This window comes from Pimephales promelas, chromosome 11 (assembly GCF_988280905.1).
Source record: "Pimephales promelas chromosome 11, fPimPro1.hap1.1, whole genome shotgun sequence".
Classification (NCBI taxonomy): Eukaryota; Metazoa; Chordata; class Actinopteri; order Cypriniformes; family Leuciscidae; genus Pimephales; species Pimephales promelas.
Window position 1 is genome coordinate 23,402,774 of NC_142779.1, and position 27,250 is coordinate 23,430,023.

At 37.2% G+C, this 27,250-nt stretch overlaps 1 protein-coding gene and 1 long non-coding RNA gene across 4 annotated transcripts; both read left to right on the forward strand.

Moving 5' to 3' along the window:
- Positions 1-471: 471 nt before the first annotated feature.
- Positions 472-4,962, forward strand: LOC120462895 (5-hydroxytryptamine receptor 1D). Its single transcript, XM_039651599.2, has 3 exons — positions 472-637; positions 1,720-1,880; positions 3,709-4,962. Exons 1-3 carry the CDS (start codon positions 490-492, stop codon positions 4,960-4,962), a joined length of 1,563 nt encoding a protein of 520 aa, XP_039507533.2. The 5' UTR covers positions 472-489.
- A 6,639-nt stretch (positions 4,963-11,601) lies between these two features.
- LOC148977182 (uncharacterized) lies at positions 11,602-23,979 on the forward strand. Of its 3 annotated transcripts, XR_016145570.1 has the most exons (7): positions 11,620-11,735; positions 16,875-17,100; positions 19,936-19,960; positions 20,050-20,113; positions 20,952-22,968; positions 23,099-23,152; positions 23,199-23,979. It is a non-coding gene; the product is annotated as an uncharacterized LOC148977182 (long non-coding RNA). The 3 variants fall into 3 exon arrangements; XR_016145571.1 differs by having other exon boundaries at positions 11,615-11,735; positions 20,952-23,252; positions 23,525-23,979; XR_016145569.1 differs by having other exon boundaries at positions 11,602-11,735; positions 20,952-23,979.
- Positions 23,980-27,250: the final 3,271 nt, after the last annotated feature.

Sequence of the window (27,250 nt, forward strand, 5' to 3'; positions counted from 1 at the left end):
ATTTACACACATCATATTTGTTCCCACACATGTAGCATGGATAAATGCAATGCAAAAGGTCTCAATTAATCACATCCATAGCCGTTGTAATCCCTTGAAAAACAAAGCATCTGTGTAAATATAGACGGTTTAAATGAGCCACTTATTCAAGCGGTCTGTTTTCTCTAGCTGTGTAATTCACAAGTCAAGCGTTTGATTTTTCCATGTTGTCATCGCTGTGGATAAACTGATGAAGGGACCCTGGAGATAGTAAACTGCACTGTCAGGTGCTCACAGGGCAAATGAAGAGCCATAGAGGAGTAAGAAGCGAACTGTCTGCTTTAAATTTTGGGAGGTTATTGTTTTGATCAAATACTGTAAAATTTTCGTAAATTAGCTTTTTGTATTCTTATGGAAGATTGATTATTTTTTTTTAAAGCTAAATGGCTAGGTTGCTTGTGACACACCTGAGCTCGGGATATCAGACTTAATCAGACCGAGTGTTTTTAAATGGAGTCCTCGGCTGGTGAGTGGTTTGATGCAGATGAGTCTGAGTTTCAGATGCGAACTGCACTGAGGAACTCAACCATCCTGTCGCCTCGAGCGCGTCTGGTGCTGGAGACTGTGATGGTGCTGATGAGTCTGGCCGCAGTGACGGGTGAGCTTTACACTACGCTTCATTAATGTGTGTGAATGTCAGAGATATTGTGTGGACCTGAGAAAGTTTTGCATTTGATGTCTAACTATATATTTTGGATGAATTATTATGGTTTAAGATCAAATGATTTGTGTCAAGTTGTATTAGCTGTAACATGTAAAGACATTTTCTTGTGAATATTGTTTTGACTGGTATCGAAAACAATGCTAACAAAAATCCATAGCCCTAATGACATCATCCGGCAGGATATATGACTATTTTGGTGGGAAATGACCAAAATTATTAAGAATTAGCAATCAATTTGATGAAGTGTGTAGTGTTTTGTGGCATTATGTGCTTTTGGCACATCCTGTCAGATATTATTATGATATGATTTATCAGATATATATTTATTTATGATATGATTTTAAAAGAACGACTAAAAAACATATTTTCTTAATCACGTTTTGGAAACACTTTACAATAAGGTTTCATTTGTTAACATTCGTTAATGTATTAACTAACATGAACTAACAATAATCAATACATTTGTTACTGTATTTGTTCATCTTTACTAAGATTAGTTAATAAAAATCCAGCTGTTCATTGTTTGTTCATGATAGTTCACAGTGCATGAACTAATGTTAACAAATACATCTTTTGATTTTTAATAATGTACTAGTAAATGTTGAAATTAACATTAACAAAGATTAAAATGCTGTAGACATTACAAGTTGATGTTTACTAATGTTGCTAATTAATATTAACTAATGAAACCTTAATGTAAAATGTTACCTATATATATATATATATATATAACCTATATATATATATATATATGTCAAGAAAAATATAATTAAAATACATTATCCAAAACTTACTGTAAGTTTTCGAACTGAAAACACCACTTGTTCCAAATAAACTATTAAAACTAAACTGCAAAATCATTGCCGATATCTGTGCCTTTGTGACGTCACACCACATTGGCACAACATATAACAATATTAAATGAAAATTTGGCATGATTGACATGATTTCTTTATTATTTTATAATAAAATTTGTACATAATTAATATAAAATGCTTTTTTTTCCTCCTTGTCAGGAAACGTTCTGGTCATTGTGATTGTGGCAGCCACAAAAACCTTCCACACTGTGACCTCCATCCTGATCATTAATCTGGCCATTAGCGATTTCTTAGTGGGAATAGGCGTCATGCCGTTTGTGGCTGTTTCCATTATGAACAATGGATGGGTCAACTACAATGTTAGTACATTGCTTTACATCCAACATTTATAACTTAAAGGTGCTATATGTATTTTTTAGAGGCCTCTATTGGTGATGTTTCAGATTGCAAACAATTTTTACAAGAGTGGTAAAAATTGGTAAACTAATGGTACACGGCGACACTGAGACTTTTAAACACACCAAAGAAAGCATCACACAACATGCTGGAAACTCATGTAAACTCCCACTGCAACGCTACAATAATAGGCTACTTTTATCAGCTTGACGTTGAACTAATGCTCCATGCTCGAACAGTCTTTTATATTCATTTCATGTCTCATGTATGTTGTAGTTTACATTCCTATTTCATTACAGTTTACCATTATTTATTTCAGCATATCTAAAAATTTCACAATAAAAATAGCAGAGGTCTCTCCATAATTCAAGCGCTCTGTTGATGTTGATCCGTGTTTTCGTCCGATCCAATCCACGTTTGGCCTGATGAGCTTCAGCAGAGACATTTTTGTTTTGTTTTTTATATTTTTGTGGAGTTTGTTTTGGAGTCTGGTTGGAGTCTGTGTTGTGCTAGAGGCAGGTCTTTTTTGGGTGTTATCAGACTCCATGTCGTTAGCTGCAGTGCCACCTCAGACTGTGCATAAAAGGAGAGGCTCGGGAAGCTCCGATGGATTTCGCAGAAAATCCGACCCAGAGACTTCACATAGAAATAGGAATACTGGCCTTCAGAGATAATAGCAAGAAAAGTTACATATAGCACCTTTAAAGGTGAAGTGTGTGAGATGTCTGAACCACTAGTGAGACCAAACGGAATTGCAAAAGTAATGACTGTTTCCAAATGAGTTTCCCCAACTGCCATTCGCTGACCAAGCCATTAGTCCTGCCCCCAAACTCAAGTCATTGGTTGAATTAATTTTTTTTATGATCAGGCCTTAAACCTGCAACATTATGAAAGAATAAGTTCAAAAAACCTCAGTTTTAAATGCTCTGAGTTTTAATGCAGTTTTAAATGCAATCAATCATTATAGTTGTGGTGTGGACTTCACTATTGTCTTAGAGTTAATGCCTTTTCACCATAACGGTACGAAGTCAGTACTTAAATTGACGCTTTTCATCAAGCACTTGCACAGATACACATGGGAGCGTTTGAAAGGCTTGGTTCCAAAGTCCGAAGACTTTTGGACAACTCTACAAGGATGATTGACATTCTGAAACAAACCTAGCAATGTTTTGCATAAACCCAGTGTTTATTTTAACATTGATAAAATTACATACATCACCTTTAATTTGTTTAAAGTTACAAAATGACATTTTGAGTAAGGATGCACTGATATGAAAAATTTGCCGAATACCGATATTTCTTTATTTGAAAGCCGATAACCGTTATTTTGACCGATAAATCTAAATCCAGATTTTTATATAGTTTTTCAGAGCCTGATCACAAAAAAACACAAGTCTCACCATTAAAAGTTATATCCCAAGCACACAAATATAATGTTCTCATTTTAATTTTATGTAGCCTATATGACAGACTTGTGCTAGACATGCTGCACTTTACTGTATTTTCCTTTTTTGAAGTGATTCTAATCATATCTCAAGCAATTCAAAACCATCATGGTGAACAGTCCACATCTAAAGTGTCTCAACTAAAGGAAATAATCCCTTTTTTATCGGCTTTAATATATCGTTCGCATTTTCTTATCAGGCCGATAACATTAAAAATGAACATATCCGCCATATCGGTATCGGCATATATATATATATATATATATATATATATATCGAGCATCCCTAATTTTGAGTGCATTAACAGATGCTTCTGTTCATTTTGAACTCTCTCTTGATCTTCCAGGATCTATGTCTGTATGTTGGCTACACATCCTCAGTCTACTGCACCGCGTCAGTTTTAACACTCGCCGCTATTGCCCTGGACCGTTACTTCTCCATCGTGGACTGCCTGCTGTACGGTTCCCGCTGTACGATATGGAGAACTGGTTCCGTGGTGATATGGATTTGGCTGCAAGCTATGTTGACCAGCTGTCCTCCTCTCCTCGGCTGGAGCAACATCAGTTTCGTTGCTCCCATGTACAGCTGTGCCGTGAACTGGCCCAACAGCCCAAGCTACACGGTCATAATGGTCTCCTTATCTTTTCTTCTACCGGCTATAGTCATCCTGTTCTGCTATGTGAAGATTGTCCGTGTGGCACGATACCATGCTAGGATGATCCACAGTTTGGAAGAACATCTCCAGCGTAACAGAGCCACGTCTGTCTTGAATCTCCAACACTCATTCATGGACACCTACACACCATCCAGGCTGATTTACTATGTGAGTGGGAGGTTTGTGACGGATCAGTTGGATGTTCCTTATGAAGTTGCTCCAGATGCACCATCTGAGGTGTCTTCCGAGCCAACTGGTGGACGTCTGCACTCTTTTATGGCTCAAATCCATAGCAGTAGCCCTCAACATCAGCATCATGGAGTTCGGAGGTTATTTCTGGTCATCGCCGCTTTTTTCTTGTGCTGGATGCCTTACATAGGCGTCGCTCTGGTGCAGGCAACCGAAACCGCACTGTCCCGGCCCAGGAGCGTAGTTCCCCCATCTGCGGTCACTTTCTCCTATTTCATGGTGCTGTTTAATTCAGATATCAACCCGTTGCTGTATGCGCTCCTCAGCAAGCGCTTCCGAGGTGCCTTCCAGAGTTTGAGATGGAAGATCCAGGCCAGGTTGGGAAGTGTTGTGGAGAGAGTAGGAGCTGAGAGATCTACTAGTGGAGGTGAGAGTTACCCCACTAACAGATCGACCCACAGTTCCACGGCGCACTCCAGAAACGACGGGGAGTCCACGTACTCTTCCGTTTTTGCTCTCAGCTCTCAGTTTGCTCACAGCCTCAGGGAGCAACTGAATAATGTTCTTCCGGTGACCACTTCTTCTCGTTCTGTTTGTCATGAATGTTGTGGACGGGCTTCGAGGACGGTGGACCTTCTGCAGGTTCCCTCCAAACAGCGTGAGCGGAACAGACTCCCTTATTCTGCTGCTACTAAAAAGAAACAAGCCACATTCTTTTATGGACAGATCACAGTTAGAGTGGAACATATTGGCTGAGTGCATCACATACAGTCCTGCATAATGGAAACAAAGCTGAATGTTATTTGCATTTTGTGGGTGGATGATTAATTTAGTGGAATGTTATTGGTTGATAAAATGTAAGTTCTATGAGGCATTAAAAAGTTTGAATAATGATGTTGCCATAATGAGATTGTAAAGAAAATGTAAAGTTTTACAAAGACATCTGAGAAAAATAAATAAATAATAATAATAATAATAATAATAATATATATATATATATTTATATATATATATACACATGGTAACACTTTACTTGAAGTGGTGTGCATAAGACTAACATAACACCTTCATAATCATGACGCATGTTATGAATATGAAGGAAGTTTTATGCATGTTTATGACAACTGTCATTAACCCATTTAATCCCAAATTTTTTCTTGCAACTTGAGGACATGCATTTTAGTCCTTAGACCTCCCTAACACTCAAACAATACGCCTTTTATGATTTTATGTTGGTTAAGTTAGTGAAATATTAGGTTTTATACTCGGTCACAATAGTGACCGGTGGGAAACTACATAGTCAGAATTCATTCAAATTCTTCAATTAGACCTATTGACACAATTCATTACAAGACATCCAATATCTCGTTTTGTCATTTCGTGAAGAAGGCTTAGTGAGGTGAATAGGTTGTCATGAACAAAGTTACACCCTGGAGGAACTTCTGCTTGTTCGGCTAGACCCCTATGGGCTTGACCATGTCTACACTTGGGCCCTGTCCTAGGCCAGTTTCAGGTGGATGTGTGTGCACTCTTTCAGTGCATTGAAGATGGGCCGAATGTTGTAAAAAGGGTTGTTTGTGGTCATGTGTGGGGCACACCATTTGGTTCTCATGAACATCTGCACAATCCTCCAGATAGTTCACTTCTGCATCGCCATTCAATAGTCTACCTGGCAAATGGGCCGTTTCACCCTGGGACTCCCTATCTGAGCCATCACTATCACAGTCACTTTCAATTTGGGGTGGGGGTAGGGGTGGGGGGAAGGGGGTCATGCACGTCAAGAAGGTCCAACACATTGAACGTTTCTGGGATACTGATAACTGCACTAAACAAAATTATAAATGCAACACTTTTGTTTTTGCCCCCATTTTTCATGAGCTGAAATCAAAGATCTAGACCATTTATATGTACACAAAAGGCCTATTTCTCTCAAATATTGTTCACAAATCTGTCTAGATCTGTGTTAGTGAGCACTTCTCCTTCACCGAGATCATCCATCCTCCTCACAGATGTGGCATATTCAGTGTAGGATTGCCAATACCCGCCAATATCTGCCAATACCTGTGTTTTCAATTGAATTGAGTCTTACAAGCAAAATATAAATGCAGGAGTATAATTCTCAAAATATATCATAGACCCTTTAAAGAATATATGTACAAAATTTGATAGTTCTATCTGTAAATTAAGATGTTTTATATACTACTTATTTTAGTAGTCTGAGTAAGAAATCTTTTTCTAGATGTGCAAGCAGGAAGTGAACTGATCTGGTCATGTGACCCTTCACACTAGTCACATGACATTAATTGATTTTAATCAAGACAGTCTATTTTCATTTAAAAGTTGAATTTCTTGCCTAAAGTCAATAACAACATTTTTAGAGCTTCCAGAAATAAGAAAAAAGCTGCGGTCACAATGACTGGTGGGATTAAACGGGTTAAGTGTCATTCGGTCAATTATGACATTTTTAATGCAAATATGACATTGTTTGAGATGTCTTTGTTTTGACACCTTTGACACCTTTGATAAACGAATACATCATAACCTGTCAGTGTCTTTGTCATGAACCGGCAAAAGTAATGATTATGCATGAAACGTTTGAATTGTTTATTAATAAACTAGTGTTTTCTGTCAGTGTCAGCAGCAAAGATAATGTTGATGATGCTACTCGCCATCTTCGCAGTGAACGCGCATAGGCCTATAGAGAGAAACGCATACTTTGAATTATACGCAGAGTTGCCAGTTTATTTTCGTTTTTAATTGTTTTGTTTAAAAGTAGACATTTAAAGCTTTCTGTAGCCTAGTTCTCAGGTCTGTGTGAGGCAAGCATCGCAGTGTTTCGGTTCATATATGAGACGCGCTCCGGTTCACCTGCGCGCCTCTGTGTCCTGATTTGTCTGATATTTGCTTAATGTTTTAAGTCAATTTGTTGATAAAACATTTTTTTAAATGAAGATAAAATTTATATCAAACGAAATTTACAAGCTTTCTACAAAACAAAACTTAATAAGTGGTCAAAATCATGTCTGACCCACTCCAAATATTTTCCGATATTGGGCAGCTTTTGAATTTTGATCCTATCTCACTCATCTCATGCGGTTCCCTTTTCATAGCCTACTCAACATTGATTAGCCTAAATAATAAAAATAAGTAACGTAATATTATTAAACACAAATGTGAAACGTAGCCTATGTTTTTTTGTTTGTTTTATATTTAAGTGTCACGCCGCTCCGCTTTGCTCACATGCTATAGCCTACATGTGTGTGTGCATGTGCTGGAGGGGTGCCCATCCCTTTTTTGAATATCGTTATCATTATTGATCATTTTTAATAATTAGTTTTTTTCATGCATATGTTGAAATTGGTACTATTTGAGGTTTGACACTTTAATAAAAATGATTTTACTAAAAATGATACAAAAAATGGATGGATTTATAGCGTTTTGAAAAAAAATAAAATTAACTTTAATTTATCATTAACAATATTGTTGTTTGATTTAATAATCATTGTTCGAAATCTTCAGACTGAACCAATAAAACATTTCAACAGGATAATTTGAATATTCACAAAATGTGGTGGTCCAGGTAAAAACTGTAGTTTTCCCGAAAACTATTGAAATGGATTTATAGCGTTTTGGAAAAGAACTCTTCAAATGCAAAAAACATTTATTATTGTCAAGGTGAACAGGATTCATTTGCCTCGATCCACGCTGAAAAAAAACCGTCTAAATGTCACATTTTTAATGAAGCAGCCTAAATAGTCCAATTTGGAAAATGTGAGATGTCATGGTTTAACCCCCTCAAACGTGAAACTTACACGTTTGCGTTAACACGCTCCATGAGAGATATGTTTATTCGCCTCTGCCATAACGACCTATTGGTTTTCATTAAACCGAGAAAAATTGAATTTTCTTTTAATGACGATCACTGATAAATGGTCTATTATTTAAAATGCAAAAAAACAACAACAACAACAAAAAAAAAACATTTATTATTTTCAAGGTGAAAAGGATTCATTTGCCTGGATCCACGCCAAAGAAAACGTCTAAATGTCACATTTTTAATGAAGCAGTCTAAATAGTCCACTTTGGAAAATGTGTAGATGTCAGGTTTTCATTAAACCGAGAAAAATGGAATTTTGTTTTATTTACGATCACTGAGAAATGTTCTATTATTTAAAATGCAATATATACAGTATATAGGCCTATATATATATATATATATATATATATATATATATATATTATTTTCAAGGTGAAAAGGATTCATTTGCCTCGATCCACGCTGAAAAAAACGTCTAAATGTCACATTTTTAATGAAGCAGCCTAAATAGTCCACTTTGGAAAATGTGTAGATGTCACGGTTTAACCCCCTCAAACGTGAAACTTACACGTTTGCGTTAACACGCTCCATTGGAGAGATATCTATGAGTGCAAATATACTCAACACGTACCTGAAATAACTGGATAGAAATAGTTATTTAAATGTTCTTTATTTATTCATATTTATTAATGTATGTGACACACACGCGCAGGGGCGATTCTAGGATTTTTTTCAACTGGGGGGCACAAGAGGGGCCACAATTATTACAGAGGGGCCATTATTATGTTGTGTATTTATGTAGAACTGTAGATATCCAAATCAGTTCAAGTTCACTAAGCTTTAAAATCAGCAATAAACAGTGATACCCTGTCATCTTTTAATAGCAGTTATTTACTGCTCTAAATCAAAACAATAAAATACAATTTATATTAACTTTTCACTTTACAAAAGTGATAGAAAAACTGTAATAAATAAAATAATCCAATGTATTAGTGTCACTCACAAATAATAATAGAACAGCCTTATTTATATAAATGCATAATTATATTAATCATTCATATAATAAACACACAATTAATGAATTCATATAACTGTAATAAAATTGTATACAATACATATTTGTTCATCCTATTCAATTTGCATTTCAGCAGTTGCAGTAAATTTGCATTGATGAATAGACCAAATCTGCTTATTTCAAGGAAGGCTAATTAGTCTTGAGCATATTGATTGTAAAATATCATATATAAATACTTTGTTAGATAGCTACTTTTTCAAAAAGGTATATGCTTTAGTTTGACGTAAAATATGTGGATCATAGAAACAGTTTAGAATGACTTAATTAATCCAGTGTTATTCTAGTATTAATTATTTATTTTGATATTTAATCATGCATTTTTATTTATTTATGATTTTTTTTTTTTGAGAATGTTTTTGGATGCAGGGATTAAATTGACAAAAAATTCTTCTGACTGAATTTTTTTTTTTTTTCAGGCCAAGTCATATTCCTGTAACTTTATTTAAAGGTTCTCTAAGCGATGCTGGGCCAAAACATTTTTTGTCACATACTTCAAACGTCTCCTCACTATCGGCTAGCTGCCTGTCCCCTAAACACACTGTAAAAAAACGCCGTCTCTGTAGACACCACAGGCTCCACAAACGGCAACAAAAACAATCATGTCCCACCCGCACCACGAAACCTAACAAACAGTGTTCCAGCCAATCACTGGCAAGTATTTGAGGGTGGGTCTGGGGGGTTAGTGCGCGTGCACATGAAGGGGGGTGTGTGTGTGTGAAGGAGAGCAGCGAAGCATCAGAGGGAAGTTTGAAAAATTACCAACACACGACCAAAGAGACGTCGTTCTGAGGAACAAATTAAAAAGAAGAAGGAGTCGGATAAAGAACGTGCGAAGTTCCGAATTTACATCAGTAGCAAAGCTTTTGAATGATTGCGAGAACTCCGGCGGCAGAAGGGCTTCCAGTCCGACATTCAGGTTGCTCTGTTTTTGCTGGACAGGTGGGTAACGTTAAATTGTTTTTTTTTCTTCTAAATTGACGCTTATGTTCGCCAAACCCACACAAGGATATAATTAGCTTGAACTATGCACGTTCACAATTATTTCAGGGAGCACGGAAGGGAGGGGGAGGAGATGAGATGCGGAGGAGGGAGCTCCGATTTGTTTGAAAATATTCGAACGTCAACAGGATCGCTTTGAGAACCTGTAAATAGTCGAGACCAATAGCGTTTTAAGGGGAGATGTTTTAAACCGATCTAATATTGCCAGTTTGTGTAATTTAAAAGCTATTTTAATCTATGAAAAACAATTACTTATGCTATCTTGACAAATAGGCCTAATCAACCATCAACTTTTCAGTGCATGTTTTTGTTTATCTTATAAGACCAAACAATGCTAAACTATTTTAATATAGTTTGTTTCATGCCAAATCGTTTTGGCTGAGGGAAAAGTGAAGTTTCATAACTTTATTTAGGCCATTTACAATAAAGGTGATAATAAATAGAAATAGATTTTGTTATCCATTTCTGTAGTATACTTACTCAAAGCCTTTGATGACAGCATTCAGCATCATGAGCCGGTTCTTCTGTCCCTGTAACATACGATTCACATTACGAGCTCAACACTGAATTTACATGCGGAGGTTGATATGTTAACTCACTTTTAATCCAACTTAAATGTTCCTCAATATATCAACACTAATAAGGGACAAATTAAATATAACATATTTAGTTACTTTAAAGATTTGTTTATTTACCTTATTTACAGCACATTTGTCTAAGTAGTGTCAGTGAATTATCCTTCATAATAGCACACATAACGTTACATCACTCAGATGTATTTTTCATTTTGGAATGTGCAATATGCAATACTTAAACAATATTTTCATTTCAGATGTAAATAGACATTTTAAATAAGCGTGTTTAAGATGTAACGTTAAATGGTTATGTAAATCCATTTTAGAAACTTAACGTTACGTGTAGCCTACTTACTGGAGCTCCCCTGTTTAACTAACTAGCTATAATAAAACATGTGTTTACAGCAAAATCACAATACTATACTGTCTAAGTCCTTTAGACCTTCAACAGTTAAAACGTTTACTCTATAGTAGTTTAACACATACGATTTAAACACAAGGAACCGTGTTTACTCACATTTGAAAACCCCTGCTTCGCTGATCTCCGCGATGTTGATAATGACGTATGCTCTCCCGTGGCCTCCTGGGATAGAAGAGTATCCATACGATGAACACTCAAAAATCTGGGCGAAAGCAGGAGATCATTCGGGAACTTCTCGCCTACTCTTTTATGAGTAACGTTACTGAGATTTCGGACATACTACTCCTTTCAAATACTTTTCCCCCCTACTCTATAGTACGAAAGTAGGGATATATAAGTATACGTATGCCTAGGCACAACACCGGAATCTCGCGATAATTAGTACGTCACTCTGGTAATTCTCGCCTACTCTTTTATGGATACTAAGGATTCGGGCATACTTATTCGCTCGCCTACTGCTTTTTCCCTACTATGAAGTATGCGGTCTCTTCACCACACCGGCGACGTAAAGCGAAACCGGAAGTGTCCGACCGCGCACACTCACGCCACGGATCAGAAATCCAAAATGGCGGCCGCGTGCAACTAGCAGAGATGCTGCACTGATGATTGACTGTGTTGCTACTGTTTTATCTTTTTTTACAGGTAAGATTACTTAAGTCAAATGGGTCCACGAACAGTTATGTTTAGTATTTGAGTATTTAGGATTTATGTTAAGTAACGTAAGTTTTGAGCACGAAATTGTTATCACCCGTGGATAGAGCGTGATCAGAAACAACGCGGCAATGAAACTTCGTATGTGAAACGATAATTGGTATTATGCAATGGAGATGGAAAGACAGTACTGTTATGTAGAGGTTGTGTGATATTGATGGGTAAAATAATAGTTTAAGTGACGCGAGTTCAGTAACACACGTGGAGTTCGCGGGTGTCCGCCATTTTGCCCAAGTTGCACGCAGCGGGGACATTAGAGTTAAAGGGCAACTCCTAGGGCTGTAACGATACACCAAACCCACGATTCGGTTCGTATCACGATTTTTGACCCACGATTCGATTTGTATCGCGATTCTATCACGGGGGCGAGGCTTGGGCTGAAAAATAGATTTTGAGAGGAAAAAATACAGGTATTTTTATTAAATAACATTTGGAGAAACGTATAGAATCTGAACACCAAAAAAACAATAATAACTATGCAAATTATTAAACTAAACTAGGCAGTGTAGGCTGCTACTTTTGGGTTGTTTTCTGTGCTCCAACTATATATTTTTTATAAGGCTATACCCTTCTTGTTTTGAACTTCATGCATGTATTGCATGTTAAACAAGTATATAATGTAATATGATAACAAGACTGTTTTATTTTGGTGATGATGTGTAGCCAGATATATCAGCAGAGCGCGTGCGATTACCTGCGTCTGTCTTTGAAGTCGTGAAAAGGTTGCCGTGTACCATCATTTTAAAACCACAAAATGTATTTTTTCTGCTTAAAAAATAGCAAAAATAACTGTATCTATGTTATATATTTCTATTAGATGTGTATTTACATTATCCCGACAGTTTCCACCAACTTTCAAATACGGAGAAATAGTTTAATTCGAAGACACGGGACGTTTCTTTATTTCCGTTTCGTCGCCCGTTTATGGCGTCATATAACCGTTGACTCCTCTATTTTCTCTAACTTCCATGCGGGACCCGGCGAAACCGCCAAACATAAAGAGGAACACTGGACTACCACAAATAAAGCAAAGAAAATGACGAAGAAAAAAAAAGTAGTACGTATTTTTATGTGTGTAAATCACATGCCCGCACTCTTAACAGACCCACTGTACCCAGTGCTGCTCGCGCATAAAGCGCTCCCCGTTGTTCACGGTAACCGTGTCGTCTCATTCAAAACAGCCAACTGTTGCTGTTAGCGAGCCTCGCACATTGAATACTCATATGGGTCAGGCTGCGAATGTACGTGCCCGCTTCAGCGCGCTCATACTTACTAAATAAACGCCTCACCTCCGGCGCCGTGCACTCGCTACATTCTCTTTAGCCTTTAGCACATAGTGGATGCATAACGCAAACCCAGTCAAACGTTTGACTGCAGTATCTTATGAGCTTTATAATCCGGTGCGCCCTATATATGGTAAATATAAATATATATAAATATATTCGGTGGGCAGCCTAGTATTTATTTTGGTTTGTACAGTGTAATTTACAGAATTATAAAAAATATAGGCTATATTTTTGCTACCTAAATATTAAAGATGTTTTGTGTCGCGTCCGTGTACGCGTGTGTATTTCCTTCATATTAAATATAAAATGCAAGTGTAGACTTGTATTTTTCTAATGTGTGGACGTACTGGATTTTATTAAGGGAGTAGGCTATGGATATATAAACAGAAGTGTCAATATATTGGTATTAAATGCATTTTCTGAGAATGTATTATTTTGATGGATTTCAGTTTTGGCTAATTTAACCTCAACTAGTTTTGTGGTGTAGGTCTACATATTTTATAATGTTAACTTCAAATAATATAAATAGTAATTCAAAGATAGCATTGGATCTGGATGGGAAAGATAACTGGGAGGTGGAAGGGGTGTATCGCGATTCTGCCTTCTCACATCGCGATACAGTATCGTGGACCTGAGTATCGCGATTTCGATTTTATATCGTATATGTTACAGCCCTAGCAACTCCACCCATTTGCATTCATCTTTTCATTGTTAGAAATAGGGTTGTAACGGTATGAGATTTTCACGGTATGATAATCGTCTCAGAAAATATCACGGTTTCACGGTATACGTGAAACTCAAACGAAGTGATTTGCTCAATAATGATATAAAAGAGTCGTGAAATGTGACATGAGAGAACATTAAAGTGTAATGTGTTATTTAGAGTAAACAAGTCATGCTGAGAAAGAGAATGTATGTACTTTGGAAAGTGTTTAACAGACAAAGGGAAATGTATAGTTTCAAATTAAGTTTAACGAGGGTTATTTGTTATTTTTGATATGGGGCGAGATATACTGTATGTTCACATGTTTGATTTGCAAACTGTATGTTAATTTAGGTTAGTGAGCAACAGGGAATGTTATAATGAGCAATTATTAAATGTCATACTGAATGTGAGAATGCGCACAATATAGCAGTTAATGCAGAGACGAGCAGATAACACACCAAATTGAGATGCTCCACTGATGATTGACCGTGTACTGTTAAATCTGTCTTGCAGGATTGCATGCAAAGCCCCAATATAAAATGTGTTGCACCAGAAACGACGTCTGCTCCTTTCTAGATGTGTAACATACAGGGCCTGAAATTAACACCCGACCACCTGCCAAATGCGGGTGAATTTTCCTATTGGCGGGTAACACTGTCAATCTACCTGCCACATTGGCAGGTAGCCAATGAGAATTGTGAGTGATTCATAGGATTTTTACATTTCAACGATGTCCGCTATTGCGTTTGACTTTAGCTAAAATGTGGCGGCACATTACTGGGGTAAAGAGGCCAGCTGAAACAAAACAGCCAACAAAAAGATGAGGATGAGAAAAAGAAAAGTAAAGAAGACATTTTAATACAAAGTGAACAATCGGCGGAAATGGCAAGGTTCGTGAGCGGCTGATTTATGACAGCGACTGTTGTTTCGTAACGTTCATGCGATCAGAAAGAAGATGAGGCTCTTTTTCTGACTACGTGTGCGAGTATTAAACTGTTGGTGAGATGGGATGAGATAATGTAACGCTGACGTAGCCTACGTACAATGACAGTTGCACAGATGTGTGTGCATGTGCAACTGTGCATGTTGGGAGTTGGGAACCAGTGAGAAAATGTCCGGTACCTTTACCAGTAATAACAATATTAATTTAGTTCATAGTTAACGGTTCCTGAACGCTGTAACTAAAAGCTGTCAGGATCTGTCTACGTGACTAAATCAGCCATCAACCCAGCCGCGTGTGATTTGTTTACATACGAGCTGCGGTAGGTCTATCTGTTGAGTATATACTATATAGCCTATACTATATACTGTATATGTTGTGTGAGTGACAAAATCAATGAATAAAAATATTTAAAAAAAAATGCATGTTCTTAGAGATATTATTATTACTTGACAGCACTTAAATGTGTATTCTTACAAGTGAAAGAACAATGTTGTGAAATTCCCATTTTTTTCACCTTTAAATAAACGTGAAAAAAAAAAAAAACAGGAATTTCACAATATTGTTCTTTTTTACCATTTTTTGGCTGAGGCAAAATATGAGGCAAAAAAAAAGTGGCTGGTAAAAAGTCTCTGTGGCAGGTGAATTTTTAAATCCACCTGCCACAGTGGCCGGTGGCCGAAAAAGTTAATTTCAGGCCCTGGTAACATAGTTGTAGAAAATTAACTATTCATATCGGCGAATTACAATGTTTGATAAAGATGGGTTTCATTAGTCTTTATGTTCCTGCAATTTTACTGTATCATTTGAGAAATAATATTTTAACATTAGACCACTTTTATTCTTTCAGTATACAGTCTGTAACAATCTGTTTCTAGCAGCAAAATGTCAGTGCATTTTAAAATGTCAGTGCTATTGTTTTGTCTCAAGATGCACATTAGTAATGTTTTTGTTTTTTGAAGGACCACACTTGCGTTCTTTGCACTTGTGTACTTGCACGATGTAGGTATTTCCTGCATTTAGCCCAAGTGTTCAAGTAGGTGTGATGACTAGAACTTTTTATTAACCAATGGGACACAAAAATGCAAGTGTTTACAGAGCTTTATTTAAATTTTCAATTCTTTGCATTTTAAAATCAACAATGTCTGGTTAGTAGTCCCAATGTAACAAAAGGCATAATTAAAAAATATGGTGCTTTTAATTAAGTGATTTAAAAAGCAGCTGCAAATGTACAAAATACACATACCATACTCATCTTTGCAACATTATAATGACACTTTAACAATGTGTTTTTCTACCAAATTACATGTAAAATGTAGTTCATTTAACTTGCAGTGGAATGTTTTCCTCATCATCTTGTGATTTCGGGGCATGTGAGTTCCCGCACCTAATGCATGATAGGATACGCTCCAATGCGGTATTCAAGATAGTCTACATTTAGTGCGTGTTCAGGGCATTGCGCGGATAGTAACAAACGGTTTTGAGTGTAGTTCACCCAAAATGAAAATTACTGTATGCAAAAAAATTCAAGTTTATAGAGTTTTAGTGTCGGTGGTACTACATTAAACTACTGTATTATGTTGAGTATAATAAAGCAATGAGGGGGATATTTGTCAGTTCTGATAATGCCAAATGTACTATGTTACCAATAACATTGCAAGCATATTCATCTAAATATAATTCTGTATTTTCAGCTTCAGAATCATGAATTCTTTTTATTCTGGTGTCTGTGGTCCTGTGCATTGGTTTCCCAGCACCAAGTCCAAACCTTTTCATTTCCACTCCCAATGTAATACCAAATTTAGCATTTTAATCAACAGTAATTTCTTTGTTTACCTTTTACCATATGTCTTGCAGTATCGCAATATCATTCGATATTCGGAGTTCACTATTATGATATATATCGAATCCTAACATGAGGGTATCGTTACACCCCTAGCCCAAAAGCTACTTAAATGCCCTAATTGATCAAAGGCCTATTCCTGGCTTAATCCAAGCCCTGTCTGTGAAATCAGACCTTTGAGATTAATTAACTTAAAAGTTACTTTACTAGATAGAAAAGGTGGGCATAAACATTTAAAATGTGTAAATTAGTATAAAAACAAACTCACTATGTGTTTTCTTATTGATTTTGCCAGATCTCCTCCTTCAGTGATGCTCCTCCTCCTCCAGTGAAACTCCTCCTTCAGTGAAGCTCCTCCCACTGCAGTTCACCAATAAACGCTGGAATATTCCCCTCAGCTACAAGTGAAGACGAGCATCAAACCATCAGGAAGAGCTTACACAAACACAGAGTTTATTGAAGGACAGTGAGAACATGAGATCCAGAACACTGCAGAATGAAACATACTGAAGAACAAAGAGGTTGGTGTTAATTCTTGATTCTGTATTAAAGGCACAGTATGCAAGTTTCGCCACTAGAAGTCGCTTATTCTAAACAAAGGCATAGCTTGATGATGCCGTGAATGAGCGTGGAATCATTGGAGGTCTCCATCCGACCACCGCTTCGTAAGGGCGACCGGCCCCCCGCCCACTGACCGGTCCCCTCGAACCCACTATTTGTCCAATAACCCACTATATTTACCAAACGTCCCGTTACCACTCCCAGGCCATGCTTCCATCCATCCATTTTTTTGGACATTTTAATTAAAGTTCCTGTCATGATAAAAACTATTTTACTGCACTCAGCTAGGGCCCCTGAGTCCGTAGCACCAAGCGCCGTCCCATAATTCCACCGTCCACGAACCCAATGGCATAAATGCTACGTGGGATCTCAGTATCTCAGCTCTGGAAGGGTCTAGAACCTCCATTTTTGCACTCAGGTCTAAATCCCATGGCCCTCTATCAGAATCCAGAGTTTAAAGAAGATCAGAGAAACTTATTCTTTCGCACCAAAAAAAACCCACAGGGGTACCACTGTCGTTTTTTTTGGGTCGAAATTTTGAGTTGCTCTGATATAGGCAAGGTCTGCTCTCTCCCACGCACGTTTACAGCTTTACCGTTAACCGTTTTATACCTCGACGGTTTATTTGCCAGGAGTTATTGTTCGGCTTAAGCAAAATGTGGGTTTCTATTATACTCCAGTGGCAAAGCACAGCTAAAGCCTTTAATATCTATTTATGAAGATATTCATTTCATATTCAGCGAAATTCATGAGGTAGAAAATAGGGCTGAACGATTAATTGCATTTGCGATAAAATCGCGATATGATGAAACGTGATTTTGTAATCGCAAGAGCTGCGATTACACTGGTCACGTGACACGCGAGAGAAAAGCAGTCTGCAAGATAAAAGCATCAACTTGCCACGCTACGCGGTTTGGCGTTCAGAAAAGAACAGTTTATTTTTAATGTATGTGATATTGTGTTATTTATTCTCTCCTCAACAATCCTGGATCTATTCAGAGAATTTCAGAATCGAGTCTGAGCTTAGTTTTTAAACACAGATGCGTGATGACGCTGCGCGTGCTTTAGAAACGAACCGTTCTGCTTGCTTCTATTTTCTCGCTCTCTCTCTTCCTCACTCACACACACACACCACTCGAACCTTCCGAAACATAGTAGCGTTATTTCATAAAGTTCGGGATTGAACCGAATTACAAGGACATTCGCGGGCTTCATTGAACAGGTTTTGCCGCTTTGCTTGATGTTATAACGTTACACTTGCAGTGCGCGTTCTCTCCCGTGGGAATTTTCTTTACAAATGCTTCACAGAGGCATTATTTATGTCTTTTGGAATGCAGTTGGCTTATATATGAAAACTATGAAAATCACTGAGAAGGCTGATTTCATTTTAAAATACTAACGCGTGCTTTGTGAAGAGCGCTCGTGCACGCGGCCGTAAGCGACTCATTGGTTAAATGTACTTGCATGTCAAAATGCTTTTATGACGCGAAATTAATGTGAACACGGTCAGTTATATCTTAAACCAACAGGACAAACCACATTTACAATTTCAAAAGAGATATATGCATTAGTGTGAATGCAGCTTATCATATCTAAACTGAGAGGAAATCACTCCAGCTCTTGAATGAAAAACATTCAGACAGCCTACTTTTAAATACTGAGAGCACTCTTTGTTAATTGCTTGTAATGCTTTTTTTGTTTCTCTTTATTTGCTAGCTTTTATATTTTGAAGCTATATTATTTTATATAGCCTATTTTAAAATTCTTAACATGTAATTGGTTTAATTAAGTGTTTTTTATTTTTTAAAGTATGTGTTTTTACACAAGTAATTAAATACATATTTTAAGAGTTATTAAGATTAATTAATTAAATCGGATCATGAGCTATCTAAAGATTCCCATTTCTACTGTACAATGATTTATTGCTTGTCTTTGTCGACTAATACAGAAGGTAAAGAACTTTTTTTTTAAATCGCATATTAAATCGCAATCGCAATATTGGTTAAAAAAAATCGCAATTAGATTATTTTTCAAAATCGTTCAGCCCTAGTAGAAAATGTTATTATAGAGCCCATGAAAGCCAAAATGAGCCAATTGAGAAAGAAAGTTTGCATGTGCCTTCTGTGAGCACTGTCTCTCCAACCAAATGCCAAAAGTATTTTTTTCCAAAAGGAAGTCTACTGTTTTCATGACCATTGTCTTTTCACACAAAATGACTTGATTATCAGAAAACCTGATAAGCAAAGCCCAACTCATGCCATAGGTTGCAGTGTAAGGCTGCATTTTCATACCTGTAGGTCATTTTCTGTGTTCTGAAGCACGGATTTAATTTTTTACTCGTTCGGTTTGCTTTCACAAGGCAACATTTCAAAGCGTACCAAAATTTGTTTATGCAAGCCACATGTATAAAACGATCCTCTTATTGGTCAGAGTTCAACCAAAGAGTATAGAAGAACAAGAAGCAAAACTCTGATGCTTTTTTGTTAAAAGCCACTAGGTGGCGCTTCAGGAGCGGGGCCGCCATTTTGGGGTGAAAATTCCAACTGGAGTTACTGGACAACAGCATAGATAACAGTTTTTTGAGGTAGTTTTTTCTTCTAATTTTTCCCAAGCGGCAAAATTCTAATCTGAAAAATGAAGCCTACCCGGAAGTGGGAAAAACTGCAATCCATCGAAAATCCGCTAGAGGCCGGTCCCAAAAGGGGGTTGAATATCCATAGACCTCATTAAAATGTCCGTTTTCACAGCATCAATTCATATGTTTACAGTTTGACTTTTATTGTATTTTTCGATAGGTTCTGAGTGCCTGACAACTGTGAGGTGAGTGAATTTTTTTCTAACTCGTTAGTTTAGATCGTATTTGGATGTAAAATGTATGAAAAATAAGGGCGGTTAACTTTGATTGACAGCTGATAACGGGCTGCGCCGAGTGGAATTGGACGTCTTGGCCATGATCTGACACGACGCATCTCTGTATCCTTTCTGAAACATTTGTATTTTGTATTTCTCAAGATTTTCTAATATGGTGCCGCCCATACCCCCCATAAACAGCCTCAAACCTGTTCTTCAGAAAGTCTATGAGTGACGTCACAGACGCTTTGTCCATATTTTTTACAGTCTATGGTATTTCCATTGTATGCAACTTTACACATTTACTACTTATATTAGTTACCAACTCCATTAGGCCTGAAATATATTTTGTACGTTTTAATCCCCTGGATCATGCTACAAACATGATGATCATTGATGCGCTGTGTCCGTTATCCTATAACTTTAGTTAATTGCCACTTTGAACAGTGGCTGTGTTTTTTTTTGTTTACATAGTTTTGTTTTAACGGTCATTAATATAAGATAATACTGCAAAATACTTGTGTTGCAATGGAGCGTTCACTTCTTGTCAATATACGTTCTTTGGTTCAACCGTTTTCATTCCTCAAGATGGACAGAGATAATCGCTCCGCTGGCTTTGTTTATTCGAATGTAGCCTTGATTCCTGCTCTGACTGATAAATTAAATATTAAAAAATATATTACATTTATGAAGCAAGTTAGGCTTCGTCAAGACAGCATTCTTGCAACACGGAATCCTGCACACGTTTCTCTTATGAACTGTCTGAGATTCATTCTTTGGTAACACGTTACTTGAAGGGGTATGCATAAGACTAACATGATGTATGTTATGAATATGAAGGAAGGTTTATGCATGTTTGTGACAACTGTCATTAAGTGTCTTTTGCTCAGTTATGAAAGTTTTAATGCAAATATGACATTGTTTGAGATGTCTTTGTTATGACACCTTGACATTTACCAAGCAGGGATGGAAATCAACTCTTTTGTCCACCGGCGGCCACTGTGGATTTCTAAATCGACCAGCCACTCGACGTTTTTACTAGCCACTTTCTTGTTTTTAACCGACAATGTGTAACTGGTAACACTTTACAATAAGGTTCATTAGTTAATGTATTTACTAACATGCACTAACCATGAGCAATACATTTGTTCATCTTTGTTAATGTTAGTTCATGAAAACACAGCTGTTCATTGTTTGTTCATGTTAGTTTACGGTGCATTAACTAATGTTAACAAGATTTTAATCAAGTATTAGTAAATGTTGAAAATAACATTAACAAAGATTAACAAATGCTGTATATGTGCTATTCATTATTAGTTCATATTAACTAATGTAGTTAACTAATGTTAACTAACGAAACTTATTGTAAAGTGTTACCGTGTAACTGCATGTGAAAGTTAATGTGTATCTACATGTGAGTTAATGTGTAACTGCATGTGAGAGTTAATGTGTAACTGCATGTGAGAGTTAATGTGTAACTGCATGTGAGAGTTAATGTGTAACTGCATGTGAGAGTTAATGTGTAACTGCATGTGAAAGTTAATGAGTAACTGCATGTGAAAGTTAATGTGTAACTGCATGTGAAAGTTATTTAGTAACTGCTGTGGAAGTTGATGTGTAACTGCAGTGAAAATCTATGTGTAACTACAGGTGAAAGTCGGCGAGTAAAGTGCATGTTACTGTGATGAGTATCTGCAGATGAAGTTTATGAGTAGCTGCAAGTGGAAGTTAATGTGTAACTGCTGGTGAAAGTTATTGAGTAAATGCTTGCGAAAGTCATATGTGTAACTGCGTGTGATAATTAATGTGTAACTGCAGGTGAAAGTACGAGTAACTTGAGGTGAAAGTATGAGTAACTTGCAAGCGAAGTTAACGTGTAACTGCAGTGAAATGGTGAGTAGCTGTACGTGAAGTTAATGAGTAACTTGCAAGCGAAGTTAATGAGTAGCTGCATGCGAAAGGCAACGAGTAACTGCAGTGAAAGTTAATGTGTAACTGCATGCGAAAGCTAATGTGTAACTGCAGTGAAAATCGATATGTAACTGCATCGGAAAATGTCCAGTAGCTGCATGCGAAAGGTAACGAGTAGCTGCATGTGAAAGATATGAGTACTTGCATGTGAAAGACGAGTAGCAAGCATGTGAAAGGTAATGAGTAACTGCAAGCGAAGTTAACCGGTAACTGCATGTGAAAGTCTATGTGTAACTGCAGAGAAAGTTTATGTGGAACTGCATCTGAAAGTTGATGAGTAATTTGTAAGCGAAGTTTATGAGTAGCTGCATGTGAAATGATGAGTAACTGCACTGAAGTTAATGAGTAACTTGCAAGCGAAGTTAATGAGTAACGGGCATGCGAAAGGCGACGAGTAACTGCTTGTGAAAGTTGATGTGTAACTGCATGTGAAAGCTAATGTGTAACTGCAGTGAAAATCGATATGTAACTGCGTGAGAAAGTTGTTGAGTAATTGCAAGCGAAAGTTTACGAGTAGCTTCATGTGAAAAATGATGAGTACCTGCATGTGAAATGACGAGTAACAGCATGCGAACGATAATGAGTAACTGTATGTGAAAGTTAATGTGTAACTGCATGTGAAAGTTAATGAGTAACTTTATGTGAAAGTTAATACTGATAGGTTGGTTTATGTGTAACTATGAAAGTTAATACTGATAGGTTGGTTTATGTGTAACTATGAAAGTTAATACTGATAGGTAGGTCAATGTGTAACTGTATGTGAAAGTTAATACTGGTAGGTTGGTTTATGTGTAACTGCATGTGAAAGTTAATACTTGTAGGTAGGTTAATGTGTAACTGTATGTGAAAGTTAATACTGGTAGGTCTAGGTAGGTTAATGTGTAACTGCATGTGAAAGTTAATACTTGTAGGTAGGTAGGTTAATGTGTAACTGTATGTGAAAGTTAATACTGGTAGGTAGGTAGGTAGGTTAATGTGTAACTGCATGTGAAAGTTAATACTTGTAGGTAGGTAGGTTAATGTGTAACTGTATGTGAAAGTTAATACTGGTAGGTAGGTTAATGTGTAACTGTATGTGAAAGTTAATACTGGTAGGTTGGTTTATGTGTAACTGCATGTGAAAGTTAATACTTGTAGGTAGGTTAATGTGTAACTGTATGTGAAAGTTAATACTGGTAGGTAGGTAGGTAGGTAGGTAGGTTAATGTGTAACTGCATGTGAAAGTTAATACTTGTAGGTAGGTAGGTTAATGTGTAACTGTATGTGAAAGTTAATACTGGTAGGTAGGTAGGTAGGTTAATGTGTAACTGCATGTGAAAGTTAATACTTGTAGGTAGGTAGGTTAATGTGTAACTGTATGTGAAAGTTAATACTGGTAGGTAGGTAGGTTAATGTGTAACTGTATGTGAAAGTTAATACTTGTAGGTAGGTAGGTTAATGTGTAACTGCATGTGAAAGTTAATACTTGTAGGTAGGTAGGTTAATGTGTAACTGCATGTGAAATTTAATACTTGTAGGTAGGTAGGTTAATGTGTAACTGCATGTGAAAGTTAATACTGGTAGGTAGGTTAATGTGTAACTATGTGAAAGTTAATACTGGTAGGTAGGTTAATGTGTAACTGCATGTGAAAGTTAATACTTATAGGTAGGTAGGTTGGTTGATGTGTAACTGCATGTGAAAGTTAATACTGGTAGGTAGGTTAATGTGTAACTGTATGTGAAAGTTAATACTGGTAGGTAGGTTATGTGTAACTGCATGTTAAAGTTAATACTTGTAGGTAGGTAGGTTGGTTAATGTGTAACTGCATGTGAAAGTTAATACTTGCAGGTTGGTTAATGTGTAACTGTATGTGAAAGTTAATACAGTAGGTAGGTTGGTTAATGTGTAACTGCATGTGAAAGTTAATACTGGTAGGTTGGTTTATGTGTAACTATGTGAACGTTAATACTGGTTGGTAGGTATGTTTGTTAATGTGTAATGTGGGATCACATTATAAAATAAATGTTTTTTTCCAAAACACGTTGGCCACAATTACTCATACCCTTTTATTAAATACCTTTTTGCAATATCTTTTTGCCAAGATAACTGCTCTGAGTTTTCTGCTATAGACCATTTCACAAGATGTAAACAACACTGGTCCAGAAGCACTTCCTGTTTCAGTTTTTTAACACTACATAAAAGCTGGGATAAAATACAACCAACAGAACATATAAAACTGAATCAAAAAGTTAAACAAACATCTTTAAGAATATGTGAAATAAAGAAAACAGTTACAAACTGAAACAGGAAGTGTTTCTGGACCAGTGTTGTTTACATCTTGTGAAATGGTCTATAATGCCTGATGTGTTTGGACAACACCTGACCTGAGATCAGAGACCATTCCTCCATACAGACTCTCCAGATCCTTCAGATTCCCAGATCCATGTTTGTGCTTCTTCTCTTCAGTTCGGACCACTCATTTTCTATAGGGTTCTGGGACGGTCATGGCAGAAGCTTCATTTTGTGCTCCCTAACAAATTTTTGTGTTGATTTTGATGTTTGTCTTGGATCGTTGTCCAGATGGCAGATCCAACCATGGCCCATAATAAGATTTCTAGCAGAAGGTGTCAGGTTTTGATTTTTTATCTGTTGATATTTAATAGAATCCACAATGCCATGTGTCTGAATAAGAAGTCCAGGACCTCCTGCTGAAAAATAGGTCCCCAACATTAAAGATCCAATGGTTTATTAAATTGTACACATGGTACTTTTTATCCTCATGTCCACCAAACTATCTAGTGAGCTTACTGCCAAAAAGCTCTTTTTTTAGTCTCATCTGACCACAGAACCCTGTGCCGTTTGAAGATCCAGTCGTGTCTGACACCTGAATATGCTGGAGTTTGTTTTTGGAGGAGTGAGGAGGATCTTTCTTGAAACCCTCTCAAACAACATGTGGGGATGTATGGGTTGTTTGATATTTTTTTTTATTTAATGCTGGTAGGTAGGTTAATGTGTAACTGCATGTGAAAGTTAATACTGGTAGGTAGGTAAGGCAAGTTTATTTATATAGCACATTTCATACACAATGGCAATTCAAAGTGCTTTACATAGAAAAAATTAAAATAATCAAAAGAAATCAAAATAATTAGAACAGTTTAGAATAAAACATATGAAAAATAAAAATAATTATAAAAATAAAATACAGTAAATAATTAAAACAATTTAGAATCAAAAATAAAACGAAGTACAGTAACAGTCGGACGAACAGTGGCAAAATGTACAGCTAAACAGATGTGTTTTGAGCCTGGATTTAAATGTGACTACTGTAGGAGCTCACCTGATCTCTTCTGGAAGCTGGTTCCAGTGGCGGCTGCTGGCATAATAGCTAAAAGCAGAATCTCCATGCTTAGAGTGAACCCTTGGTGTTTCTAGCTGATGTGAGTGATCTAGGTAGGTAGGTTTGAATAAGCATAAAAAATGATTTGTGTGCTATCAACATTTCCATTAGTTTTTAAAGTGCCTACTAGGCTGTTTTTATTTTGCAGCTCTCCTACAACAGGTTTACATTAACCCAATGTCAAAAGCACCATTTTACTCATGCTCCACATCACTTCATATCTCAAAGAGTCTGAAAACATTTGGACCATCCCAAAAGGGATGAAAATTATAGTTTGGGGGGTTAGTAAAAATAATAATTAGTAATTGAGTTGGCTACACAGATTTGTGTTCACTTCAGTAGTGACAATTCAGTGCGTTCATCTGAGTCGCATTGATCTGTCACTGCTCATCAGAAGCGGAGTGGCAATCGGGAGAGTCGGGAGTTTTCCCGGTGGGCCGGTGTTCTGACACCGGTAGTTTCGAAGCCGCGAGGTCTGATAAAATGTATTTATTGGAAGTTCGCCATGGCCCAAGCTAAGGGAAGAAAACATTTTTTTTTTTTTTTTTTTACATTTTCTACAACGGAGCATATATTTGCACAAGTGCCTGTCTTTACAGCAAAACGACACCCGTGTTGAAACAGCCTCAGTGGCGTGGGTCGTAGGGCGTGAAGTACTTGACAGCAGCTTTTTGAAGCGCTGAACGCGAGTTCGAATCCGCCTTGCCGAACTCTCTCTTCTCCCTTTTCGAAACACAGATTTGTATAACATGGTTTCAATTTTAGTTCGTTGGCAAAATATAACGCTAGAGACCTTAATGTTAGGTTTTACATTTTATATCTTTACTAGACCCTTCCAGAGCTGAGATATGGAGATCCCACTTAGCATTTATGCCATTATAAATATCCAACACTTTCCCTACAAAAAAAAAAGGGGGGGGGGGGGGGGGGGGCAACGTGTTACATAAATCCCATTAAACTGCCTGAAGATCGGTTATAACTGTACACAACACACACATTTAGAGGCTTAAATAACTGGGAATGTTAAAGGATGTATAGGCCAAACCAGGTGTAATCAGAATCCCGATATTGACACGGATCATCACAACATGTCTTCATATTAGGGACTGAAGTGAGTGTTGGCAGTCAGGTGCTGGAGGACTGGAGGAACGGATGTGAAGAGGACACAATCAGCGGCAACACGCACTCATCCACATAAACACTGCTGGGCTTATTACACACAGCACTGATCTGGCACTGCACTACTGTGTAATAGACCAGACAGCAGGTGCACACGCGCACACACACACACACACACACACACACCGCAGTCAGTGTGTGAATCTCATCAAAACCAGAGCCTGGTCACACGTCACCCCAAAATATAAAGCAGGAAATATATAAACTTAGTCGAGTGCCAAAATGGAGGCTCTAGACCCTTCCAGAGCTGAGATATTGAGATATTTATAATGGCATTAATGCTAAGTGGGATCTCAATATCTCAGCTCTGGAAGGGTCTAGAGCCTCCATTTTTGCACGCAGTTTTAAAGCCACAATATGTATTTTTTCTGCTTTAAAAATAGCAAAAATAACTGTATCTATGTTATATATTTCTATTAGATGTGTACTTACACTATCCCGACAGTTTCCACCAACTTTCAAATACGGAGAAATTTATAGTTTAATTCGAAGACACGGGACGTTTTCCTATTTCCGTTTCGTCGCCCGTCTATGCCGTCATATAACCTTTGACTCCTCTATTTTCTCTAACTTCCTTGCGGAACCAGGCGAAACCGTCAAACACAAAGGGGAACACTGGACTACCGTCAATAAAGCAAAGAAAATGACGAAGAAAAAAAAGCAGTACGTATTTTTATGTGTGTAAATCACGTGCCCACTCACGAGCGCTCACTCTTAACAGACACTGTCCCCG